General features: G+C 39.0%; 1 protein-coding gene and 1 long non-coding RNA gene across 13 annotated transcripts in view; one reads left to right on the top strand and one right to left on the bottom strand.

Moving 5' to 3' along the window:
• The window catches only part of Unc80 (unc-80 homolog, NALCN channel complex subunit), a 201,309-nt gene extending 175,889 nt beyond the window's left edge, over positions 1-25,420 (top strand). For 10 of the 12 annotated variants that reach the window (XM_063237423.1, XM_063237424.1, XM_063237427.1 and 7 more), the window contains 9 exons: positions 1,385-1,569; positions 2,154-2,319; positions 3,931-4,110; positions 7,014-7,152; positions 9,815-9,871; positions 17,160-17,241; positions 18,272-18,383; positions 19,842-20,041; positions 21,425-25,420. In XM_063237423.1, coding sequence (XP_063093493.1) covers positions 1,385-1,569; positions 2,154-2,319; positions 3,931-4,110; positions 7,014-7,152; positions 9,815-9,871; positions 17,160-17,241; positions 18,272-18,383; positions 19,842-20,041; positions 21,425-21,685 — 1,382 coding nt within the window. In that variant the 3' untranslated portion in view covers positions 21,686-25,420. The remainder of the gene's footprint in view (positions 1-1,384; positions 1,570-2,153; positions 2,320-3,930; positions 4,111-7,013; positions 7,153-9,814; positions 9,872-17,159; positions 17,242-18,271; positions 18,384-19,841; positions 20,042-21,424) is intronic. The other 2 variants (XM_063237430.1, XM_063237433.1) reach the window with 1 other exon arrangement.
• On the bottom strand, positions 20,769-25,737 carry LOC134473309 (uncharacterized). The gene is made up of 2 exons (XR_010043516.1): positions 24,698-25,737; positions 20,769-21,703 (listed from the first exon to the last, which is right to left on the bottom strand). It is a non-coding gene; the product is annotated as an uncharacterized LOC134473309 (long non-coding RNA).
• Between the last annotated feature and the right edge of the window lie 45 nt (positions 25,738-25,782).

Here is a 25,782-nt window from a genome sequence, read left to right on the forward strand (position 1 = left end):
CTCGGCCTCTTGAGTGCTGGGATTACAGGTGTGCACCATCATGCCTGGCTTAATTTGAACCCCCTTTAATGTTTTTTGTTTTGTTTTTGTTTTGCTTACTTAGCAAGGAATTTATTGTGCTGCGGTATTTTCTGTCTCTCACAGCATCATCCCTGACTTCCCATCGCCTCACCACTCTGTGAAGTTAGTGCTCCTATTTCAGGAGCAAAGAGGCAGAGGCCCAGAAACTCGCCTAGAGAGACAGTGAACCACAGTGCTGGATTTCAAATCCATGACTTCTGGCCCCAGATTGTTTTTGAGTACCTTATTAATAGCTTGTGTATCAGACTGACAGAAGTAAAAGTGGGAAATAGAAACCCAACAGCTGCCAGTCAGCACCAAATAATAGCAACGTCTTGGAAAGTGGCTTTCTGCTCACTTGCTTCTCTGCTTAGTTCAGGGAGGGTCTGGAGGTAACCAGCTGCCGCGAAGAGTAAGACCCTGAGGAAGGAGCGGAGAGGGAGTTTCTGCAGCTTTGAGAAGTGGGATTTCTTTGTGTATTTAGTAGCACAGTGTTCTTAAGAAAGATATTTGTGTCCTCATAGGAACTGAAACATGTTCACCATTCAGATTTTTTTAGATACCCAAGAGGTGGGTCCTAAGACATGGTCAAGAAGGTCCAGGTCCTCTTAACTGCCTTCGGCAGGCCCCGTGGTGAGAGCATGAATGAATGGATGTTGTGAAGGGGCTGCTGGAACGCTGTGGGGGCACTGTGAAAGAAGCCCACAGGACTTACAGGCCTGATGTGCAGAAAGGGGGTCACTTATATCTGGAATGACCCACTAATGACATTTGCGGGTTACCTCTTGGGAACGGTTTAGTGTGGGGTGGAGAATGGGGAAGAGGAAGGACTTCATTTTGCTTTTAACTTTGTGTATTTCTGCATGTTTTGGCTTTATGTTCAATAACAAGGGCTTCTCTTTTTATGCTTAAAAGAACAGTGTTTTCGAAACATCCATGATTTAGCTGTGAATAGGGGTAATATGCTGCTATCGCTATAAAACTGGTGACAAAGCTTTTGGACAGCAAAGTATTAGTGAAATGTCATGTTTATTAAATAGTTTTGTGTCCATTCCACAGACCACATCACTCTTTTCTTTCTGATGTAGGTCAGTGCCCTTAGGAAAGATACTCGTGTTCTCATCAGAACCAAAACAGTTTAGCACACAAATTTTTGCTTCAGCATCAGGAACGCTCGCTGAGGGCTGCGTTGAGTGTTAGGAAATGTGACGTTTAGAAGTGAGGAAAATTTCGTGGAGCGGTCAGGCCCAGGCTGCAGGCTGCGAGGCTGGGGTCTCCCCAGGCTCCAGACCTCAGGCTCTCCTTCCTCTCTCCCGCCCTGAAGCGCTGAAGGTGATTCTCGTCTGCTTTGAGAGGCAGCTGGGAAGCCAGTGGTACTGGCTGAGCCTCCAGGTGAAGGAGATGGCTCTGCGCAAGGTGGGCGGCCTGGCGCTGTGGGACTTCCTGGACTTCATCGTGCGGACTCGGATTCCCATCTTTGTGCTCTTGCGTCCCTTCATTCAGTGCAAGGTGCGGGGGCCGCTTGGCCCGCAGTGCCAAGCCCAGGGCAGGGGCCGCACTCTGGGAAGCCAGGGCTGTTGCGGGAAGGCTCCTGGCACTTGCTTCGGGCAGTTAACACAGTCTGTTAACTTCATGCTCCATGAAGATGCAGCCCCAAGCTATAACCGGGTAATAAGATTTCACACCGGAAGTACCTTCATGGTTATTAGAGTCTGCAAACTTAGTTCGCTCCCCCTATTCGTTACCTCCTCCCCTTAAAAAAAGATATGACCGGTGGAATAGACTGGAGCATTCCCTTAAGATCGGTGGCATGACCCAGATCTGATTTTAAATAAATATGAAAAAAGTAGGACACTTCTAGCATGTTCTCCCCCCCCCAGCACCCTCATTATTCTTGCCTTTTTATTCCTATGCTTAATTTTTGAGTCAGTGACTCAAAATCCAAAACTAGTAAGCCTGCCTTTGTGAAAGACCTTGTGAAGGACTTCACATGTGTTACCTTATACCTCTCAACTTACGAGATAGGAATGGTAATTAGCCCATTTTACAGGTGAAGAAATTAAGGCCCTGAGAATGCAATGCCTTCTTTTTAGCTTTTGGCCCAACCAGCAGAGAATCATGAAGAGCTTTCTGCCCGGCAGCACATTGCGGACCAGCTGGAGCGGCGCTTCATACCACGGCCCCTGTGTAAGAGCTCGCTCATTGCCGAGTTTAACAGTGAACTAAAAATCCTAAAAGAAGCCGTCCACAGTGGATCAGGTAAATATGTATAGGGGTGTTTTGATTTCGACTGAACTCCCAGCCAACCAAGAATCACTCTATTCAGGCTACTGTGCTTTTTGGAGTCATGTGTGAATTCATGTTTTGAAAACAGAAGTAGATTTGACCATGTGATTTTTCAAAAATTAACATGTTTGAAATATATAATAACTATAATCAAATCATGTGACTATTGTCAACAAGCCATAAATCAGAGGAGTTTCATTTTTTTCTAAATATTTTAATCCTAATTTTAGTATCCAAACTATTTCTAGAATATGTAATTAAATTAAACTACTTAAGTTTTGTTTCATTTCTTTTTTGAAAAAGGGGGCCTCACATTTATTGGGCATCTATTAGATGTAGATTGTCACAGTTGTTCCCTCTCATTCACACAAATAGCCCCAAGGTTTATCACTGAAAATATATTTATAGCAGGAGGAAATCAGTCAAGCATGGTGATGAAAGCCTGAAACTCCAGCTGCTCTGGAAGCTAACATAGAAGGACCGTAGGTCCGGGACCATCCTTGGCCACTTAGAGCTTGTCTGAAAATAAAGCAGAAAGGGTTGAGCATGTAGCTCAGTGGTAGAATTTGCCTAGCATGTGTTAGGCCCTGGGTTCAGTTCCCCATACTGCAAAAAACAAGAGAAAAACCAAAAAAGGGAAAAAGTTGAAACTCAATAGAGGATAAATAACTTACATACAGATGACAATGCTGAGGTGCTTTTTTTTAAGGCAGGTTGCATGAGTAATTATAAAGTCTCTAACTTTTCACAAACTGGAATGAGGAAGGTGCAATAGAATCATTAAAGTAGAGTATACTTTACACTATTCAAACTATTTCCTTTGGGTGTGCATTGTTTATTTTTTATAATTATATTAACAACAGACTACTAAGGAAGGAAAATAAATTGTATTGTGCCAGTGGTGGGAGTAAAATATGTTACATATTTTTCTTTGTCCCTTAAGCTTTTTTGTTGTTTTCAAATGACGTGTTAATGACAAAAACTTTGACAAGTGCCATCTCAGCAAAATCTGTGTATTGCGATTCAAATAATATTCTGATTAATCTGATACAGAACTGATACAATCATCTGATCTAGAACTGAAACATATCTTATATATCATAGTTGCCAGAAAAGGAGAATGAGAATTCAGTTTTGATTTTAAATTCTGGTTTTGATTATGGGACGCTCATTAATTTATTATGTATGCTCATGTGGGGTTCAGGTGTATGTCTCAGTAAAAACTGGCAAATTAGAAGTAGAAATTACGGTCAAAATTAACTTCCAGTTTATCAGCTTTGGAAAATGAAATAGAAAAGCAGTGAGAGGAAGTCACTGTTGTTCCTGCCGAAATACCTCACCTGGTTGGTTATGTTGTATATTCACAAGGAAACCGTTCAATCACAGTTACTTCAGCAGCCAACAGTGATTCTTTGTCATTGGCAACATATCCAGGTCCATGTGTTACTTTGTCCTAAGCATGATTTGTCTATTAACTTACCTTTCCTTAAAAAGAAAAATGCGAGTGGTTAGGGAGAGCTCTGAAGCAAACATTTTGCTTTCGAGAGTATCACAGTCCGTTTCCTTCCGTCTCTCGACCCCCAGCCTACCAAGGGAAGACGTCCATCAGTACAGTGGGCACCTCCACCTCTGCCTACCGCCTGAGCCTGGCCACCATGTCCCGCTCCAACACGGGCACAGGCACTGTCTGGGAACAGGACAGTGAGCCGTCCCAGCAGGCTTCACAGGACACTCTGAGTCGGACTGATGAAGAAGACGAGGAAAGTAGGTCACACCAAAGAACCCTGGTGGTAAACAACCTGGCCACGCGAGGGAGGGCTTGGGACTTTCTGCTTTTCCAAGTATTAAAGGGTTCAGAGTAGGATTCTGGTTTCTTGTGTCCTTGATTATTTGGAAAGAATTCAGGGCTGACCAGCATGTAATGGGCAAGGAAAAATGGGCAAAGCATGTCAGGACTTGGAAAGGACGCATTGGGTGTGGCAGCCAGAATGAAATTATATAACAGGCTGTCTTGAGGTGAAATAGCACTGATTTGAGGTAACAGAATCCCAAAGGATGAGATCAGCCCAGGAGCTTCCAACGCATGTGGTGAAGATTTAGCATTGTGTAGTAACGGGAAACCTGGTCAGGAAGCCTTTCGAGTGTATGCATGCTTAACACGAGCAGATTTGAAAATAAAGGCGAGATAAAAGGTTCAATTAATTACCATTCTCATGTAAGGAGCTTCTAAACTGAACGGATTATTTTACACTTGCATTTGAAGATACCCAAGAGAAAACATTCATTGCAAAGTTGTACTGTCCATGCTTTAAGAATAAATCTCTACCAAACAACAACAATAAAAACGCCTCTCTGAACTAAATAGAGGAAATGGAAGTTGAGGTCAGAATTTTAATGAATTAGAATGAATAAAAGCATGTTAATACCTCACTGTAGTTGGGTATGTAGAAGAAAAGAAATAACTGCTTTGCCAAAACACTTAGCAGTACATTTCCAGATTTAGTTTTAGGTTCAGTAAGATATGGTGATTATCGTATTGTCCTGCATCCATTCTACGGACATAGACTTCTGTCAGAGTCACCTTGGTGACTGTTGTGGAAATACACCTAAAGTCATAATTAGGGAAATACTCTAAAATCTTGGCTATGGGATTAGTGGTTAAAAATAAACATTAAAAGTTTGGGGGAAAAAGTTCAGGTAGCAGTTGAAAATATAAAACATATTTTTGATGCGTGAAATAGTCTCATTTTTTATGATGGAAAATTGATACTGCCTGTCTTATCGATACCTAGATTTATTTGGCAAGTAACGTATGAATAAGCAGACGCTATAGCCAGTAGGAAACAGGCAGGGAAGCAAAGAAGAGAACAAATAAACAGGATCTCCTTTGTCATACACTGATGGAAATTTTTGCCATAATCTCTGTTCTTGGACATTGCAGTCATCCTGATGAAAGCCCTGTTGCTAACAAACAATGCAATGCAGTTGTGATGTGTATATTTATGTAAGGAAGGATAAAAAAGTCAGACGATCGACTGCTTCAAGTTAAACTGTTTTTCCAGTCATCAAATCTGTATTTAGACCTATCAGACATAAGAAAAGGATGTATGGGAAAGATATGTTGTCTTAGTTACTTTTTACTCTTCACTGAGACAAAATACCTGAAGCCCAAAGCTGGGAAAGGAAAGGTTTATTTCTTACAGTTTTTGGAGGTTTCTGTCCATACTCAGTTGGCTCCAAGGCAGGGTGGCACGGTGGGGCTGCAGTTCATGGCAGCTGCAAATAGCAAGGCAGAAACCAGCAAAAGAATGAGACATACCTTCTTCCTGCCATTACATCACATCCTGGCTCCACCCCTGTGTGGGTGTAGCACTGACACCATAATCCAAGCACTATACAATGAACCAATCACAGATGCATAATATAAATGCATGAGGCCTGGAGGCCACCAACATAAACCATAACATATGTTATCTGTTCTCTATTAGTTATAGTCTTATAGGGCAGATGATAGACATTTACAAAATTTAACAAAAGGCTTAGTGTAAGGCAAAACATGACTAATCACCAAATACTGAGGGAATGTTATGTGACATGATTTCAAATTAGGGTAAAAAAAAATCAGTGACACCTAGGACCTAGGTTGACATACCCTATTATATGTTTCATGCATTTCTCTCTGAACCTGTGTCAAAAGGAAATACCATTTTATAAGAAGAATAAATTTTGTCAGTCATTTCATAACAGATTTTATAACAAATTTCATATTCACCTTTTGAAAAGTTCAATTAGAAATATGATCACTTGCATATTTAAAATAAATAGTAGCAGATGATCTTCTGTGGTAACATATGTTCCCCAAAGCTCAGTACGCTCAATGAAGTATGTTTAGTACTCAGGACCAAATCACATTCACTTATTTTCAGTGAGGTCCCTTGTTGCAAATACTGTGTTAAAGTTAACTTTTTATGGATTTTAGTATAATGTTACATGTTTTCATGGCAAAAACAAGATTATATGCTTCCATTTTAAAATGAGTGCTTACTTCAGAATTGTTTTTTCAAAAATTTTTCCTGAAAATATTTGAAGTAGTCTTTCCTACTACTAGTAGGGTAGAACTCATTAATTGTATAGTCCCGAATACAATTACAGGTCAAGGAATTACACTTGGCTCATTCAAGAACGAACTCTGTATGGAACACTGCTGGAATGTTGTAAAATGTCACATTCTAGCTTTTCTTTTGTTTTTTTTTTCTTTTTGTCTTTTTCATTTTTATTGGTACCAGGGATTGAACTCACGACTGCCTGCTTGGACAGCAGGTGCTTATGCCGCTGAGCTAAATCCCTAGCCCCTACATTCTAGCTTTTCTGACATCTTTAATTTGCAGGACATTGTCAACTTTTACACATAATATACATGTAAAAATCGTCACAGAGTTTACATTCATTTCACAAGGGCTGTTTTAGTGGGAGAGTGCAAGATGTGTATGTATAATGTATTATCAGTCCTATTGGGTTCTTTTTTTCCAGTAAAGAATGGACTAATTTAATGATAATTTAACGTTAGATTGTACTCAGGCCAAGGGCAAAACTGCAGTGTGGCTTTGCTTGGGGGTTTGTGATCCCGTGAACAGTTTTTATGACATTTGTCGCCTACCTGCTTCCAGATGACTCTGTGAGCATGCCCAGTGTGGTAAGTGAACAGGAAGCTTACCTTCTGAGCGCCATCGGAAGGCGACGGTTCTCCAGCCACGTCTCCAGCGTGTCCGCGCCGCAGGCCGAAGTGGGCATGCTCCCCAGCCAGAGGTAAAGAGCCATGACTGTCCCGCAAGCTGTACTTGGGAGCCAGGTGGAAACTGAAAATACATTCACATTATCCTGCAAACACTGAAAGATTAGGGGCTGGGGATTTAGCTCAGTGGCATAAGCACCTGCCTTATAAGCAGGTAGTCATGAGTTCAATCCCCAGTACAGATAAGAAAAAAAAAAAAAAAAAAAAAGACTGAAAGATTAGCAAGCACTGGTTATTGTTTTAGGTAGAGCATTCAAGAAAGGACTTTTCAACTAGGTTCCCTGTGGCAGTAGTTTGCAGTGTTGTAAGCCAGGCTAATAGAAGGGACCCCAACTTGTGATCCAAGCATTGCCTGTCCTTAAAATTTGCATAAAGAGATAGGGTCTTCTTCCTGTTGCTCCAATGACTTTTTTGTGTTTCAGATTTATTATTAGCTAACCTAATAATGAGTGTTTGGCAAAAGTATAGCACCAGCATGATAGAACTGGTAAACTTCAGGCTTCTGGTATGTCACCAGTATTCAGGCAGAGGCAGGGATGTTTAACCAAGCCGAAAGGAACCTGATTCACTGTGTGTGGCCGTGGACAGGTCACTTCACAGCCAGTATTCTCCTCTGTGAAGTGAGGAGGTTGGTAAAATGATCTTTCAGGTAGCAACTCTATCATTCTATGAGTCCATGTCTAAACCCTCTTAAATATTATCTTTGTGTTTTCTGACATCTAAGAACATAAGTTGTAAAACTTCAGGGATATATGTATATATGTGTGTGTATATATATGCACACATATATAATGTATACAGAAAATGATCTGATGTAAGAACCAAACATTAACTATTTTACAAACACTATTTTGATTTTAGGAATTAAAGTCATTATGAGTAGGCCTTATGTGGTTTTAATTAGTTTGTTGTTTTATTTTTAATCCTTATATATTGACTGTGGTACAATTCACTTGTAGAAAATAATCATAAAAGTTAAGGCACATTGTTATGTTCAGATAAAATCAGTTTACATGCAGGCATAATTATCCTGACCCCAAATCTTTTAACATATGGTTCATGAACCTCATAAATAAATATAATTTGTGAAGCAGAGCCAAAATTTGAAGAACATCAAATAGAGGGAAATGATAAAAGATAGTTAATAAAACAAATTGCAGGTTTTTAAAGAAAGCATTTTATATAAGCATATTTAATTGTTACAAAGACTAATAACACATAAAAGTTTCTAACATTGTTAAGAGATTGTTTCATTAATTATTTGGCAGGTTTTCCTTCGAAAAGAAAATAGTATAAATAAAATTTGTAACCAAAATAAAAGCTAAGAAATGATATAAAGTCACATAAGCAGTTAATGTGCCAGTAGTGTTCAAGAATAAAATTAACATTTTTCTTAGAAGTTATTTTAAATTATAGAGTAATAGTATTTTTAAGTAGAGAAGTTTTTGGTTATTTACCTAAAATAACTCAGTCTATCAATTCTCTTTCTACAGATATATTAAGGAGATAATGTATTTCCAGGGAGAAAATGTCTATTATATAGATATCCTAGAAATTTAGAAAAGATAATATAGCTAATCCGTTTTGGATTGAATCATATTTTTGAAGACTAGTAAAGGTAATTATCATCTCTGTTACTAGAGAAAACCAGACTCTTCTTGGGGACAGAGACTATTTTACAGTTAGATCAACCTCTCAATTCCTTGGGGGTGGGCATTCCAGTTTTTTTTTTTTTTTTTTTTTGTCTTTTTCATTTTTATCGGTACCGGGGATCGAACTCACGACTGCCTGCTTGCAAGGCAGGTGCTAATACCGCTGAGCTAAATCTCCAGCCCCAGCATTCCAGTTTTCTAAATGGTCTAACTCCACCCAATTGAGTAAGGCCTCAGGGTGCTTAGCTGGATGCTAGCCACAAAAGGAAAAACAAATAAAATACAACACTGTTACCATTCCCAGATCTCCATTCAGCTATATCTAAATAAATTGATAAACTATTTAATTATTCTCTCCCCAGCCTGACAGGTTTCTTCTTTTGGCGTTTACAATTCATTTACAGGGGATGGAGAGAGTAAGGAGTAAGGGGGTAGTTCCATGTGGATTTTCCAAGATACCTTCCTTCCATTTGTTTACTTGCATTTTCATTGCAAAATTAGCAGGGAGAGTTGGGTTCTTTTCTTTCTTTTTTAAAATGGCATCAGTTCTAAGAGTTTTGTTATGGAAATTCATGGTAAGTGGTTTCTCTGTGATAATGTCAGAATGCTTAAGAAAAAAGCAGGGTCCTTTCAAAGAAACACTACATATAAGACAGATTAAAAACAATAACCACGAGTCCAATGGTTACCAAAGGAGTGCTGTGTTCATCTTCTACAGAGCCATTCTGCAATGCATTTCAGAGCTCATGTCCATTGGGAGCTCATTTTAACTCTTGACTAATAAAAAGACCACTCCTCTGAGAGTCGTATCCATCCAAAGTCCTTCCTTCCCCATTACCTTGAGTCTTATGTCTTGACAAACCCAGCACAAGGTGAAATGGTTGACTGTCTCCTTTTCCTTCTTTGTTCTGTTAAACTTACTTATTTTTAGTTCTGGAAACAGAAAATTGCATGCCTTTTTTTCTTTTTTTTTCTTTTTGCATTTTCTTTCCCTAAATGCTTCATCTCCCTACCCCTCCTGCAGTGAACCTAATGTCCTCGATGACTCCCAGGGCCTGGCCGCCGAGGGCAGCCTCTCTAGGTACAGTGTCAATGCTACCTGTCTATTGGTGTCTGTGCTGGGAAACTAGCTGTTCCCTGTCTCTTCTGTCTCCCTGTCTTCTCTCGCCCCGTCTTGATACCTACTTCCATTCCTTGCCCTGTGTTGTTCATGAACACACGAGCCTGGAAGTCAAAGGTGTAGCAAACCCTCCTTCATTTTCAGCTGTGGAGCTCAATTACAAATCACCTAAAAACCTTACTAAATCAGCAATCTACAGAATTCTCTACGAGGCTTGTCCAATGGATGTGCAAAAATTCCGATATGCCAAAAGCTCAATGGTAGGGCATGTGTTTAGCACATGTGAGAGCCTGGGTTCAATATCCAGCGCTATTCCCACCACCCCCCAAAATTTGTCCTTTCTAATCATTCCTGTCCACACTAAATATTCACGAAGGATTGCTTTTCAAAGGCCTCTTAATGTAACTTCATCATCAGGAAGCCCCTGTTTTACATGGAGTCAGGTCTTTAGCTAATACTCTGGAAGGTAAGAAAGCAAAGATGCTTTGAGGGTAGTAACAGTGTCATTATAATTTACAGTTTCCTCTTTTGAATACATGCCATTTGGCAGACTACTGTAACAGCTTCTTTAAGCAACACATACAAAGAATGTCTATTCTAGCATAAAAATGATGCTAAAATTTGCCATGAAATATCAGACACAAACATTTCTCAGTAAGAGAATTCTTATGATGCAAACAATATAATGTTGATTATTGGATTAAAGTTTCAGAAAAGGGGACTGCACCTTTAACACTCAGATAAATCACGTCAAACATTCCCAATCTTGTGCTGTTGATTTACACCTCTCAACTAACCCTCATTAGGGTAATGCTTCTTGTTCACATCTTTAGAATGCCTTTGTCCCTCTTGAGAAAACATTCCCTTTCAGGTTTGCGTTAAGTAGTGAGTATCACACACACGCGTGTTTATTGCTTTGTCACAAAGATGAGGAAATGTTGAGAGGCTGTTCCTGGGAGGTTGTCTTTTGTTTTCTTTGCATCTTGTTCAGATTTCACATTTTCTTCTGCAATTGAAAATGGGAAATTTAGTCCATCATCGGGTCTTTTTCTTTTTTTAAACAGGGGTCATCATTCATGGCATTCATTTGTGTTTGAGAGCCCTTGCCTTATTGGTAATAAATGTGGAAGTGCTGTAGGGTACAATTTTATTAGCTGGAGGTTTGAGAATGAAGAAGCTAAGAAACAAAACAGTCCTTGAGAGAGTTTTTCTTAATTGGTTAGTGTTTAAGATTAATCAAACAGGTCTACCAGACTGACCATTGTTTTTAAATAATTTGTTTAATGCTTACATTTGTATATTTGTGGGATCCATGTGGGATAGGAGAACCTCGGTTAGACAATAACTCCAGTGGCTTTCTGTGTACAAAGTATTAAATCAGACTCCCATTTAGTTGGTTTTGTCCTGTGGCTTTTCTAATTAGACCAAATTTTATCTTGGATGAGTATAAACACTATTCCAAGGTGGTTAAGAGGAGGCAAGAAATTGAGTTTATTTTTACCAAGTCATCAAAGGAGCTGCCCATCTCCGAAAGAGTCAGGGTTCAAAGCACTAACGTTATCTAAAAACCAATTTACTCTTTCCTGGGTCCGTTGTCATGGAAATAAACCTAAAGTCTGTGCCAGGCAAAACTGATTCAGATTCAAACTTATAGGTTTTACCTGTAGTTGTGTTAGTCAATCATGTCAGGAGTTTTACAACCATCTTAGGTTAACTGTTGTTTCTATAACCATCCTCTAAACTCGGGGTATCAGTCACTCACACCCAGGTGTGGTGTTAACAAGTGGGAATATGATGCAATCGCTTGGGATTAAAAAATGGTTCTATTAATGCAGAAGCAGTCCACCAACCCATAGCCATCTGCCTTAGCTGTACACTGCCAGTTGTATCCTTTGAACTCTATTGTGTCATCAAGACCTCTTTGGAGCAGAGGAACTTCTGGCAGTTACTGAAGAGGTGGGTTTACAAAATAGTACACTTTTCATATTTGGTTTCCAGGTGTTACTTTTTGGCATCAGGTTTTTTTATGCTACAGACTTTCAAAATCCTGAAGCAATAAAACACTAGCCATGTACATGATATCTAGTACACAGTACTTTATTACACAGTACTTTAGATCTAGTACCCAGGATCTAAACTTTGATCTAAACCTGGCTCGAAGCTGAGAGTAAGTATCAGGAAGCCTGCCTGAGGGAAATAACAAACCCTGCTCCTCCCACAACTCCCCAGTAATATTTTGCTTAACTGAATTCATGGGAGTTTGCTTGTGAAAGAAGAGTTTACTTGTTTTAGAAGAGAGGCAAGTCCGGCTGAGTGGGGTAAATGAGGAAGGGATGAAGATGACTATATGAGTACTTGGAAACTCATAGAAATTTTGCACTCCTGTTCAAAGTTTTTTTCTAAATTTTTTAATATAGGGTAACAGGTTTCTTTAAGGATTCTTCTCAAGAAATAGCCTACTAGAAACATTTGTGTTTGGACAGAAGGTTCTTTCTCTTGGATCATAAACTAAAGCAATATTCCAAGGAAAAATTTTCTTCTCTGGAAACTGGCTGTAGATGTTCTGTTCCTGTCCCTAACCCCCTCAGAAAGCATGCACAGATGCCTGGGTATGCAAGCATGCGCGCACACACACATATGTACACCCATATATACACACATACACATGTGTACACACACATACACACATGGGACATTTTTCTCCAGAATATATAATAGAGACATGCAAAATTTATTCAAGTCTTTAAGATGTTTATACTTCAGGATTAGATGCTGATTGAACACATCAGTCTATTTTGAAAATCAGGAAATGGCAGCCAACTCTATTTTTTTTTTAAAAAGCAGTTATTATGCTATTTAATGCTGTAGGATAATCACAGTGGAACATAAAAATGTGGCTTAAGTTTGAACATGACATAAAAATAACCTATTAAGTTGAGCTCAGTTCATGATCATCCACATTTTCAAAACATGAAGAATTGGCAAGCACTCTTAAAGTACAAAGGAAAAAATTCAAACAACCTTTTTTATGTGTCTGAAAACTACTGGTTGAGAAAGTGTTTTGTAGTAGAATTTTGCCATTGTTAAATTAGTTTTTACAAGCTATCAAAAATCCAGATTCAAGCCTCTGATATCTAAAATATATCTTCCTAGATGCTATGGAGGCTAAATAAATTGTAAAAAATCCTGTTTGAGTGCAAAGGAGGAGTGAAAGGGAAATGCAGGATTTGGTCCACGATAGCCCTGTTCTCTCCAAATGCCTTGTGGTTCTTGTGGTGTGTGATCACTGTGGGCCTTCCATCGCAAGACCATCGCTCAGAGTAAGCAGGTCTTGTGGTCCACCTTTGGGCTTCTTTAACCATGTTAAAAGAAAGCAAAAGCACAGAGAGAAGCAATAAACACTAATTCACTTTTCCACCTACTTCTACTGAAATTTTTTATTTATGCAGTATACTTCAATCTATAATCACTGAGATAGGAATTTTCATTGCATTACTAAAAGTCCCCATTACCTCTCCCTTATTTGAAGAAACACTAATAGAAATATGTTATATTAGGAAATGCAGACGTATCTCATAGACACTACAATCTAGGACAGTGGTGGTGAAACTACAGCCTGTGTGCACAGTGGGCACGCAGAGCGCCCTCTGTTGGCACATGCGTCAGGTCACCCAGCAGCTGAGCATTCAGGTGTAACTGCAGTATTTACATTGTACAATAAATAACTGGGTTTCTGGCACTTGGTCTCTAAAAGGCTTGCCATCACCGATTTAGGCTATTATGCTGAAACAAGAGATGAAGTAATCTGTGTCACAATTGTTTTCCTAATACTCTTTCAACTTCCCAAGTGTGTAAATGACTTCCTTACATTTTGAAAAAGGGTTTTGTTCTGTTGTCTTTGTTGTTTTTGTGGCACAGGGGATTGAACTCAGGGAATGCTAAACTACATTGCCAACTCTTTTACATTTTTTAAATTTTGAGACAGGATCACTTCATTGCCCAGGCTATCCTCAAATTTTCAGTACTCCAGAGTAACTGAGATTATAGGAGTGTACCACCACTCCAAGCTCAAGCTTTTGTGCTTTTTGTAGATGCTGTGAATCACAACAGTTCTGCCCAGCCTCAGATGAATTTACTTCTCTAAATTTAGATTATATGGTTTGCTATAGGGATATTTTTCAGCAACTCAAAAATAAAGGGATAATCTAAGTATACTGTGAAACATTAGCTTCAATGTAGGAAGATTTGCTTACTTTTATCCTTATCATTTCATTCTTTTTGGCCAATATAGTAAAACTTGGCCATCCAAAATATAAGGAATAATTTATACTAGGGAAATTTAGGCAACATTAGGAAAACAATTCAGATACAAATTACATCTTTTCCTATTTCTACATCATGGTCTAGACTGTACTATGTAACAAAAATTTATGTATTTCCTAATGGACTACATACCTGATAGTATCTCAAGAAACCAGTTTTCTGCATAAGGGTTTTTAGTACTTATTCCATCGCTTTGACAAATCTTGATATAGTCTCAACTTTCAACTTAGTTTTCATGATTATAATATGTGAAATAGATACTTCAGTTATTCAAAAGAATCAGAGGCCTATTGGACTATGATAATTTAAAGCACTAGGAGAGCCAATAAAACACAGTATTTCCCAAAAGAGGAAATCATCTTGATTATTACAGTTCTGATAGATGGGGGCTATGATGGGTTGCTGCAGAAGACCAAAACAGAAAATGGGGTGTAACATAGAGGTGCTTAGTATAAACACCTTGGCCTTCTCCTGTTCCACTTTAGTATTACTTGTATATCACAAATCCTTCAAATGTCTGAAAACTGTTGCAGGATAAGGAAAGAAGCTAGGCTGAAACTAATTTTTATATGAGCCTCCAATTTGAAATAGACTCTAAAAGGTGTTTTGTATAAATTATTTCCATTGTTAGTTTTTCCAGCTGTTTGTTGTGTACAAATGACTCACAGTTAGGTCAGCAATTGAAGTTCCAAATCCAGACATATTGGAATCATATTTCTGGGGAAAATATAATTTATCAGGCAGATATTTCCAGGGAAATATTCCAGGGAATTATTTTTCTATAATTTTATCTTGGATGTGTGCATTCCAAAATAATATGCTACATCATTTACAGACAGCTAATTTCTAAAGCTAAAAATTTGATACATTTCTGAGATATAAGCCTATCTACAGAAAAATTTCTGATGCTTGTGAGCCTCCCTTGAAATACTCATCATGAAATTACCATTACGTTTTAACATCTAACACTGAGTAACATGTATTTTTCTTTTCTTGCACCATTTTTCTCACAATCGCGGATTACTGAATAAAAATGAGACAAGTGGACTGCCTCGAATTCATTTTCTCTGCCCAATTATGTTTTAAAACGTTACTTCCTTCTAGTGTTCTAGAAGCAATAAACTCATTACAAACATCAAATGTAAAACAAGAAAGCATGCTATCTACATCACTCTTCATGTTCAAACCATTTTACATTAACTAACTCTTTTCTCTACCTTAATGGGAGGTAGTTGGTAAGTATCAACCTCCCTTTATGGCCAAGGGAACTGAGGTAATATTTAGATGTCAATGAAGAATCCATTCCAAACATGAAAGCTTTGCTTGGTATTGGGAGAAACTTGCTTCTACATTTGTGCATATTGTTAAATACTCTTCCGAATTTAACAGACATATGTTAGAATGTGTAATTAATTAGGAAATGTAATTTCAAACATACCAGCAACAGAATTTATTGCATTACTCCTTTGGGCTAGTTTTCCAACTCACAGAAAGTTGGAAATACATGCCATACATAGTACAAGGTCAGGTATACATACACACACGTGCGCACACACACACACATATATAATGTATATTGTTCTTTTTGGAGTTGATATTCAGGGGAACAGTTTTTAAATACGTTTTTGGAATTTTGTATTGTGTACCCCAAATGGTGTAATTAATCCCTAATTTCATAGGAACAAGAGACTCTTGTTAGTAAATTACTGATTCTCTTCTAGTAAGAGTAAGACTTTTTGAAAAATGACAGATGTGACTTCGTCACCTGTGATAATCAGCCAGTTGTTGGTATAACAAAGGAAATATCTAATTGTCCATCTTGCCACCAACTTTTCTTCTTAAAACTCAGCTAGATATTTATGTAGCTTGTCTTTTTTAAAAAAAATGGAAATGAATGGCTATAATCTGTCTTTTTCCTGGACAGTTGCTGACTCTGGGTTCCTCGGTGGAATACACTAAAACCAGTCTGTAAAAGACTCTCCTTTTGCAAAGGCAAAGCAGAAGTTAATTAACCCCATTTACCAAAGAATCACATTGGCATCATTTACAGAATTACAGTGCTCTCTGGGGCACAATATATTTATTTCACCCCTTCCATTATAAATACCTATGATACATGCATGCAGAATGAAAAACCATGGGCCCATGTCAGTATTTCCAGTTTCACCCAACACTAAAATAGCAATCACTGCCAGTAGTCATTTTTGCTTATAAAAGACACACATACACAGTAAATTTGGGGGGAGTAGGTTGTTGCTTTTATAAACTGCACAGCATGTTTAAGTGCAGCTACTTGATATTAAAGTTTCTAAGTTGAAATGTTAGATTAATTTGCCAGCCTTTTAAATCTAAAATTGTTTTTAAAAAATCAATGAATTTTCTACCCATGTGACTATTACTTATTCAGTAGTCACAGAGACTTCAGGCTGCAAACGTGTTAAATGTGCCCCTTCACCCAAATGGAATCTGTGTCTGATGTGTTTGGTATTTGTCCATCTTATTTTCATTTAAATTGGAAAATTTACAAAGGTGTTCCCATCCATGTGATAAGAGTTGTTTGTGTGTGTTTGTCACCACCTCTTCCCTTCCCCTTGGAAAAAAAAAATTGAGATTAGAATATGACATTTTAAGCCTTTTGGTGGCTTCCAAACCAGGGGTGTGATCAAACCAACATTTTGCTGAATGATAGATGAATGGCACCAGTGATTGAAAATAAAATCTCAATTTTGGCAGCTTGGGGCTATAAGGCCTTGTCCTTCTTCCCAAACCTTTGAAACCCCCCTTCCAGGGACCCTTTCCCAACACTCCTTCAAAGATCACGGTATCTTTGAAGTGACTATTCCATATAAGTGGCTTTGGCTAACACCCACTAGAGAATGGTCTTCAGCCCTCTGCAGGGTCCACTTACACTGTTGATGCTTGACAGGGTGGCAAGTATACAAAGTGAGCCTGGCCAGCAGAACCTCCTTATTCAGCAGCCACTGGGGAGGAAGAGGGGCCTGAGGCAGGTAAGCAGACTCTGAGCATGTGGGAGAATCACTGCGTGAGGTGGAAGCTCTATTTGATCTTTAATCCTTATGTTTATTAAAATTATATTCTGCCTTCTCCTTGCCCGAAATAAGCAATTTCAGAGCAACTGTAAAACATGGTAATTGCTTGAGCAAGCTGAGAGTTCTAAGATTCTATTTTGGATCTTTATCTTCTTATCTGCAAAGCTGAATACTTAGTCAAGGAGGCGGACTTGTTCTATATCCAAAAGCTACCTTCCCTGCCCAACACACCAATGATGGAAAGTCATCATACAGTTGATTTGAGGCCTGTTTTTGTAAAGAGGCAGTTCTTTTTAGCATCAGTGATTTAATCAAAAACTGAAATTGAAATAAGATCATCTTTACAATTTCCTTAGGAGGGATTCTGATATATTTATTTTCTAAATGAAGCTCACAGCTGCTGCTCCACTGGGAGCTGTCCAGCACTGATTTGAGTACCACCAGCGGTTTAAAACCATCTGAGGTTAAGAAACTTCCTCTTGAGCCGGGCGTGGTGGCTCACACCTGTAATCCCAGCACTTGGGAGGTTGAGGTTGGAGGATCCTTGAGAGTTCGAGACCAGCCTGGGCTACAAAGTGAGCTCAAGGGCAGCCTGAACTGCATAGTGAGACCCCATCTCAAAAATAGACAAAAAAAAAAAAGAGAAAGAAACTTCCTTTGAAAGTTGGCATAAGTTCAGCTACAGCTTACAGATCTATCTGCACTGAAACTCTCAAGTTTATCATTTTAAATGATGTTACTATTACTAGGTTGTATAAAGGAGTAATAATTCAGAGATGAGGTGCTTACAGGGGATCTGCTAGAAGAATGTGCTCATAGTTAAATATGTAGAAAGAACTTGCTGGGCCGTAGCTGCCAGGAGAAACCTTAGGGTGCAGACATAGGGAAAGGGAAGAACAAGCTTCGGGTCAGAATCTGGGAAGCACAGTGTTTTATTCCAAGCAGGAGGACTCGGTTATCAGTTTTGGATTTTCCCTGTTCTCTCTAGCTAAGACGTCCCCTGTTATCACGGCAGAAGACTCAGACTGAACCAAGAAACCGCCATGGGGCTAGGCTGTCAACCACCCGCAGGAGCATCCAACCCAAAACAAAGCCATCGGGTGAGGCCTCCTGTGTCCCTCATGCCCATGCCATTAACAGGAAGCCATTCAGCTCAGCTCAGCTCAGCCAGCAGAGTCTACAGTAACTGAGCTGATGCAGATAAGCAAATCCCCCGAGAGCCTGTAGGCTAAGGGAATAAGTTTTTACTACCTGTTTTTCTTCTCACCCTTCCCAATTCCTGTCCCCACCCCAGTGAGCCTAGGGAAATGGAAGAGCCCAAGGTAAATGATTTACTTTCTGGAATTCGGGCACAGAGGGGTTGTGATGCCTTTTAGTTTTTACTTATTTTTGTACTAAAAGCAGGCACTGAAATTTTTACATGAATTAGCAAAGAGACAGGTATAAGGCATAATAGTCTGGGGCTCTTAAGTTTTATTGGCAGTTGAGGGATGATCAAATTTACCTAATGGTTCTTTACAACTCTTGTTTTAGGCCATCATATAAAAATTATTTTTCTAAAAAAAAGTTATTTTTCTATCCAGGCTTTAGAAGGTACAATCAAACCCTACAAAAGCATCAGATATGTTCTCCTTGTGTTAGACCGGTGTCGCAAGGAAGACTCCAAGGGCCTCGCTCTCATGTAAAAACAATGGGGTTTTTATTATTCCGTGTACACGGGGTCCTCCAAACAGGTGGAAACCGAGAACCCTGAGTTGGGGCAAGGCTGGTGTTTTTAAGGATGAAAACCACAAAGCAAGCGTTGTTACAGAAGCCAATCATAGCAGTTAGAGCAGAACAGTTGGTGATTTGTCCATTTGTGATTGGTCAGATCATGAGGGGCGACCAGTGGGTCAGAGTTGATTAACTGTCTTGTTTTGCACAGCTTATTTTTAGGTCACCTAGCTCCTGTGTGGCTTGGTTCTGACATACTTCCCAATCTTGATTAGCATAGTCAGCAGACTTTATCTCTGAGTTTCCTGACATAATTACCTTACTTTAGCACCACAACCTTTCTATTTGTAGAGGGCAACAATGGTTAACATATCAATTGGGTAAGATTTTACAATTCTTTACAGAAGAGAGCATTGATTAACATATCAATCTTTTACCCAGAGAAAAAGGAAGACACACATTTACAGTTATAGGTATTACTGTGATACAATACCAAGTTACAGGTATTACTATGATATAAACGAAGCTATTTTTGTGAAGAATGTACAATCTAATACAATCTGATGCAATTAACACAATTTGTGATGGGGCTTCTGGATAGGGAAGACCCAGGATGTCAGGAGCTATTACCTCAGGCCTTTGTTTTATGGCCTTTAGGAAGTTAAAACTTAACCTAGTTGGATTTGAAGGGAGAAGAGGAGGGGAAGCAGCAGATGGAAGGAGCTTTCTTGGTCTCTTCACTTGATTGATAAACCAGCAATGTCTTGATTAAGATAAGCCAGGAGACACTGATTAGTGGCACTAACCATCAGTTTCTTCTTTACTGACTTACTGCTGATTTACAGTGGATCAGAAGCGATCTGTGACCTTCATCGAGGCTCAGTCAGAGCCAACAGCTGCCCCAGCAGACACGCTTCCCGCCACAGGCCAGCCTCAGGGCTGTAGCCCAGCTTTGACCAGGCGGCCGGAGGGAACAGACAAACCAGTCCTCACGTCCTCCCCGGCCATCGTGGTTGCAGATATGCACAGCCTGTCTCCTACACAGGTGAGGACACTGGAGAAGCAGGCAACCATTTGAATATGCAAATTCATTCCATTGGCTTAAGTATGGGTTTGTGGTACTTTACTATCCAGGCACTGGTTCTTCCATCATGCAGATCTATTTAAAACACACAGAAGGAACAAAATCACAGAACTTTGGGCAGCCAAGGCAGGAAGATAGGAAGTCTGAGCTCAGCCTGGGCAGCTTAATGACACAGTGAAACCCTTATCACTAAGAAAGAAAATGGGGTAGGGGGAATATTTGTATTCTTCAGTTATGAAAAACTTAAAAATATCTTGCCACTGAAACATCCACTGACATATGACAGGGATATGACATATAGTGGATAGTTAGTCTCAAGAAACAAAATTACTAGTCAAGAGTAGTGGCATATAGCCAGAATCCCAGTTACTTAGGAGGCTGAGGCAGGATAGCGAGTTTGAAGCCAGCCTGAGCAACTTGTGAGAATTTGTCTCAAAATAAAAAAATTATAACAAAAACAGCTGGCGAGGCAGCTCAGCCTGGGTTTAATCCCCAGGATCATAGAATAAGCAACCAATTTAGATGAAGCTTTATAGAACCTTCGGTATCCTGTGGGAGGAACTTTTTGTTCTTTTTCCTCATTGTTTTCATATATTCATTTTGATTTTTTTCATCTTTTCATTTTTATAAATGAGTTGCTATAGGTACCAAATTCTTTTCATGTGAAGGATACTAAAGATTAATAGTATTATGTACATTTGTATAGCCTTTAATTTCTTTTTTTTTTTTTTTTTTTTTGTCTTTTTCCTTTTTATCGGTACAGGGGATCGAACTCACAACTGCCTGCTTTCAAGGCAGGCGCTTATGCCGCTGAGCTAAACCCCCAGCCCCAGCCTTTAATTTCTAAAAGCATTTTAATATTTATAATTATTCCATTTGATCTTTATATTCTGTAAGGTAAGCAGGACCAAAACTATGCTAAATGTTAAAAAAAAAAAAAAAAAAAAAAACCCTGACGATTAAGCTGGCTATGGTAGCACACAGCTATAATCCAAGTTATCTGAGAAGCAGAAACAGGAGGATCACAAGTTCAAGGCTGACCTGGGCAACTCAGTGAGACCATCTCAAAATAAAATGTTAAAAAAAAAAAAAAAAATACGGGGGAGATGTGGCTTAGTGGTGGAGCCCTTGCCTGGCACGACAGGAGTCCTCAGCATAGTATGTGACTCACTCAGAAAGGAGCACTGAAGCCTAGAAAGCTGGCAATGCCTGGTAAGATTTTACCTCTAATAAAGGCTAGAACTCAGACTAGCCTGATTCCACATCCAGTTAAAGCTACGCAGTTTGTTGATAGTGTACTAGCTTCCCCATGTGTGCATGACACTGTGACCCTCCTGATCACAGGGAGAGCCCCTCCCCGCCGAAGGAGACAAAAAGGAGGAGGCAGAAGCACAAGGTGCTGCAGCGCACAGTCCCCTCTCCATGCAGCTCTCAGACCCTGATGACTTCACCGGCCTCGAGACGTCCAGCCTCCTACAGCACGGAGACACTGTGCTTCACATCAGTGAGGAGAACGGCATGGAGAACCCCCTGTTGTGCCAGTTCACGATCACTCCCACCGAGCTGGGGGAGGTGGACGTGGCCCTGGATGAGTCTCATGTGTAGCTGTGTGTCTTACAAGCACTGGGGGGGGGGGACAGAAGAGATGGGAAGGATCACTGCTGAGAGTTTAATACGTCTGCTTTAAAGATTACTTATAAAATGCACTTTACATGCAACAGATGGCGCAATCTGAAGAGATTTTGCTGCCAGTACATCTGATGTATCACAAACGTCTTAAAATCAATGGCCAGAAGGATTTAGTTGGTGGAGTCCGTAAAAACCAGGGAGAAGTACGAGGAGAGAGCCATTGCACTGCACATTATGATCTAAGAAGCCTTGCGCAGTTAAAAATATATACTACTCAAGTGCTTTCATAGAAATATTAGCAAGTAATATGTTCTAAAAAGAATGCAATTTTTTGAGACTGTTCAAATACATCTCATGCAAATGTTTATTTTTATAGTTTCAAACGTTAAATTAGGTGGCTATATAAATAGCAATTTACACAAAAAAAACAATAAGGAAAATATTAGTTTGATAATACTAAATACCATGTCCTCAGCCATTTGTGTTTGGGTCAATAATAGAACCATTTAGAAGGATAAAAAGATACTATTTTTAGAGCCGTGGACTTTTCAGAATTTATTTTTCAATTGTCATTTTGACTGCATGTTGTAAATCAAAATGCTAATACCGTAAGATCACTCCATTTCATAATCAACCACTCGGCAGAAAATATGCTAGAAATGACCAGACAGATGTCTGAATTAACAAGAGCCTAAATATCTATACAACTATAAAAACTTAATGTAAATATAATAGCTCGAGATAGTACTCTTACTTCTAGTCTTGACTACATCAGTGCCAACTTTAGAATTTATTGGGAAATGTGACTATTTCTTTACAGTATCCTGTGCCTGCCCTTGAGAATATATTTTCATATATTAAAGTTAGTAGTAGAACTGGTTCAATAAAATAACTGTCTCAGTAGTAAAAATATTCTTATGATCCCGTGGGCATTTACGTTTATGAGGAAAAAAAAAAGTAAGCAATTTCTTCATAGACATAGCAAGCTTGTATATTTTACAAATAGGCCTTTAACTTGAAGCTCAATTATGTCCAGGAGAGTATAAGATTTAGAAGGGCTGTGAGGCCAATAACTGGCAGATTACTGAAGGGCTGGGCATCATGTAGTCCAATATTAATTTTCAGTGTTTTAACAGTTTACGTTAGAAAACTATTACATAACTACTATACACAGACCTAAATTGGTGTGGCAGTGGCGGAGGTGCGTGTATGTATGTGTGTTTTCTAGTCTTCAAGTAAAAGTTAAACATATACTTTGATTACATTGAGGTGAATTTAAAATATAGTCTACATGGTTAAACTTTCACTTTAATGGCTGTAAAACGTACCTTTTGTCGAGGATACTGACTAAACCTAACATAATCATAAGCAAAATTATTTTTGTTAGAATTGCTTATAGGGCCAGGCACAATGGTGGATGCCTGGCTATAATTCCAACACTTGGAAGGCTGAGGCATGAGGATCACTATGAGTTCAAGGCCAACCCAGGCTATATATGCGTGTTCAAGACCAGCCTATGCTACATAGTGAGACGCTTGTCTCAAAAAAAAAAAATTATTAAGTAGGCACTGTTTATACTGTGACTTACGATTTCAAATGTAATTTGGGGTTATAGTCCCCTTTGTTAAGAGAATGAAAAATAGTAGTAAGTTAATGATGAGTGAACTTGAATTTTACAGTTAAAAAATTAAGGAGGTAAACAGCCTCTTTTATGTTTTATAACATTCTCATGTCATTTATACTTAGTGCTGAATTCCCAAGTGCAAAAGTAGATATGTAAGTGGTTTTCTGGCTTTGATATATATTTTCCTGTTAAAAATTATGCTGCTTAATTAGCATTAGAGGCCTTATGTTTGGTAATACAAGTGTCTGGGTACTTGAGTCTCTAGTGTATGTGATGTCTGTTTCTTGATTCAAATTCTCTCTATATAACTTTCAAATATTTAAAAAGGGATCAAAGAAGATTGTTAAATACCCAACAAAAACCCTAAATATCTTTATATATATTTTAAATGTATTGGGCTGTTTTGAACATGATTTTGCTGGTCTGTCTACCCTTTAGCCTGACTCTCGCATTCTAGTCTATGAAAATCTGTTAGACTTTTTCAATAAGCTACGTTTAATTGTACTTTGAAAAAAAAAAAAAAAGGAAAAAGAGAAGAGAAGCAAAGCAAAGCTTCCACTCTGAGAAACAAGGCCTTACGGAGTGGGAATATTTTCACACTGGAACTACTAAGATTTGCAGATGTGTGCATCTGTTCCATCTAAGGTATCCTTTAACAATGTGTTGAGTGTATTATGTTGACTGTTTCTGTGTAATGGCTAAAGTATCCATGCATGTGTGCATAAGACTGTCACAAGATGTATTCTCAGGAATACTGTTTCCTGGAGTTTGAAGGGATAACTATTTTTAAAAATCAACAGTTGGGCAAGATAAGGAAAAATTTCAAGGTAATTGACAATCTTTTTGTTAACAGTATTATTGAGTACATGACTAAAAGCTAACAATTATTACCTATGAAAAATACAGTAGTGATAACTAATCATTGCTCAAGCCATGATGATTAATAATTACCTATTCAAATGAAAAAAAATAACAGGTACCCACTCCCATGTATAAAAACTGGACTTGACAAAGAGATTGCTTTTTCTGAAATTAACTTTTGAGAGACACTAGAACAAGCATGTTATCACCCGTGATAGTGGGTAGAGATTTGTACTGTTCAGATTCAAACCAGTTCAAATCCTGGATACAGAATTTTGTATAGCAAACATTTTGTTTTCATTTTTCAGTATTTGCTGCTTTCTATAATTCTATTAAATAAGTTATTTGATCCTTCTGAAGAGGAAATGAGTTACTGACACTGGCAGCAGAAGGCATAAACAGGCGCATGGCATTGCTGAGGGAAAATATGTGGTACTGATATCATCAGGCCCATTACACAGGCTGGGAGAAGACGGTTTTCTGCATCAAGCCTCTGAGAATACCTGAGACAGGAGGACATCTCCTCTTTAGCGTCTGTTCCTTTGGCGGGCAAAGCACTTTGCCCACGCCAGTTCCCAGCTCTTGAGAGGTTCTGAGGAAAGAACAGTGTTTTTAGAGACTTATGGGGGGAAAAAGAGTTAAAAATGGAATAGAATTACAGTCCAAAACAAGAATCAAGATATTCAGATATTTTAAAAGAGCACAGTCTTCAGAATTTGCTGCTATATAATACTGAGTCATACTTTTGCCCTGTGACCTCATATTCCCAACTGCACAGCCTCCTGTCTTAGCAGTGAAGTGGAATGTCCCACTTCCTCATTTACTTCAGTGGGTCTCAACTGCAGCATTGCAGAAGCAAACGTTGATTTGACACTCAGGAGAATAAAACAATTTGAGGACAGAATGTATTTGGAAAAGCTTAAGATAAATTTATTACATTATTTTAGGATCATTTAGGATTACAGATCTGTGTACCTCCATGATATTTTTTTAACAGTCACTGTGACCACAGGATACGAGTACTTTGTTAGTTACTTTACAGGTAAAAATGAAGGATTGACTACACAGCCAACTTCCCTCAAAGGACTAAGAAATCTTAGGAATACTGACCAAAGAGCATGGGAAAATGCATAACAAATATTGAAATGTTTATGAAAGATATTTATGAAAGATATTAAGAACTTCTGTGTTTGAATATGCACCTCTAATAAATTAGAATCATTTCACATGCCTGAGTTTTATTTCTCACTACGACAGGGCTTGGCTCTCTCAGCAACATGTTCACTTGGGGTCCCTGCGGGCTGCCTGTATCCAGTTCGAGGTCACCGTCCACCCAGAAGCCCCAGTACCCCGGCGCCCTGCAGTGAGCGCCATTCTACCCGGCTTCCCTTACCCTTAACTTACAGAATAAAGCAAAGTGGGGAACAGGGAAGACGGGTATCCCGACCACGGAACACACCGCCCAGGCTGCAGTGTGCTACAGACTACGCACTTCCCAGAGGGAGGACAGGCCGGAGCTGCCATAAAGGCCTAGGCCCCTCCCACCGCGGTGTCTTCCCGCACATTGCGGGGCGCTCTGTCCTCGGCC

Source organism: Cavia porcellus, unplaced genomic scaffold, assembly GCF_034190915.1.
Source record: "Cavia porcellus strain 051 isolate PalLab524CR breed Dunkin Hartley unplaced genomic scaffold, mCavPor4.1 scaffold_26, whole genome shotgun sequence".
Classification (NCBI taxonomy): Eukaryota; Metazoa; Chordata; class Mammalia; order Rodentia; family Caviidae; genus Cavia; species Cavia porcellus.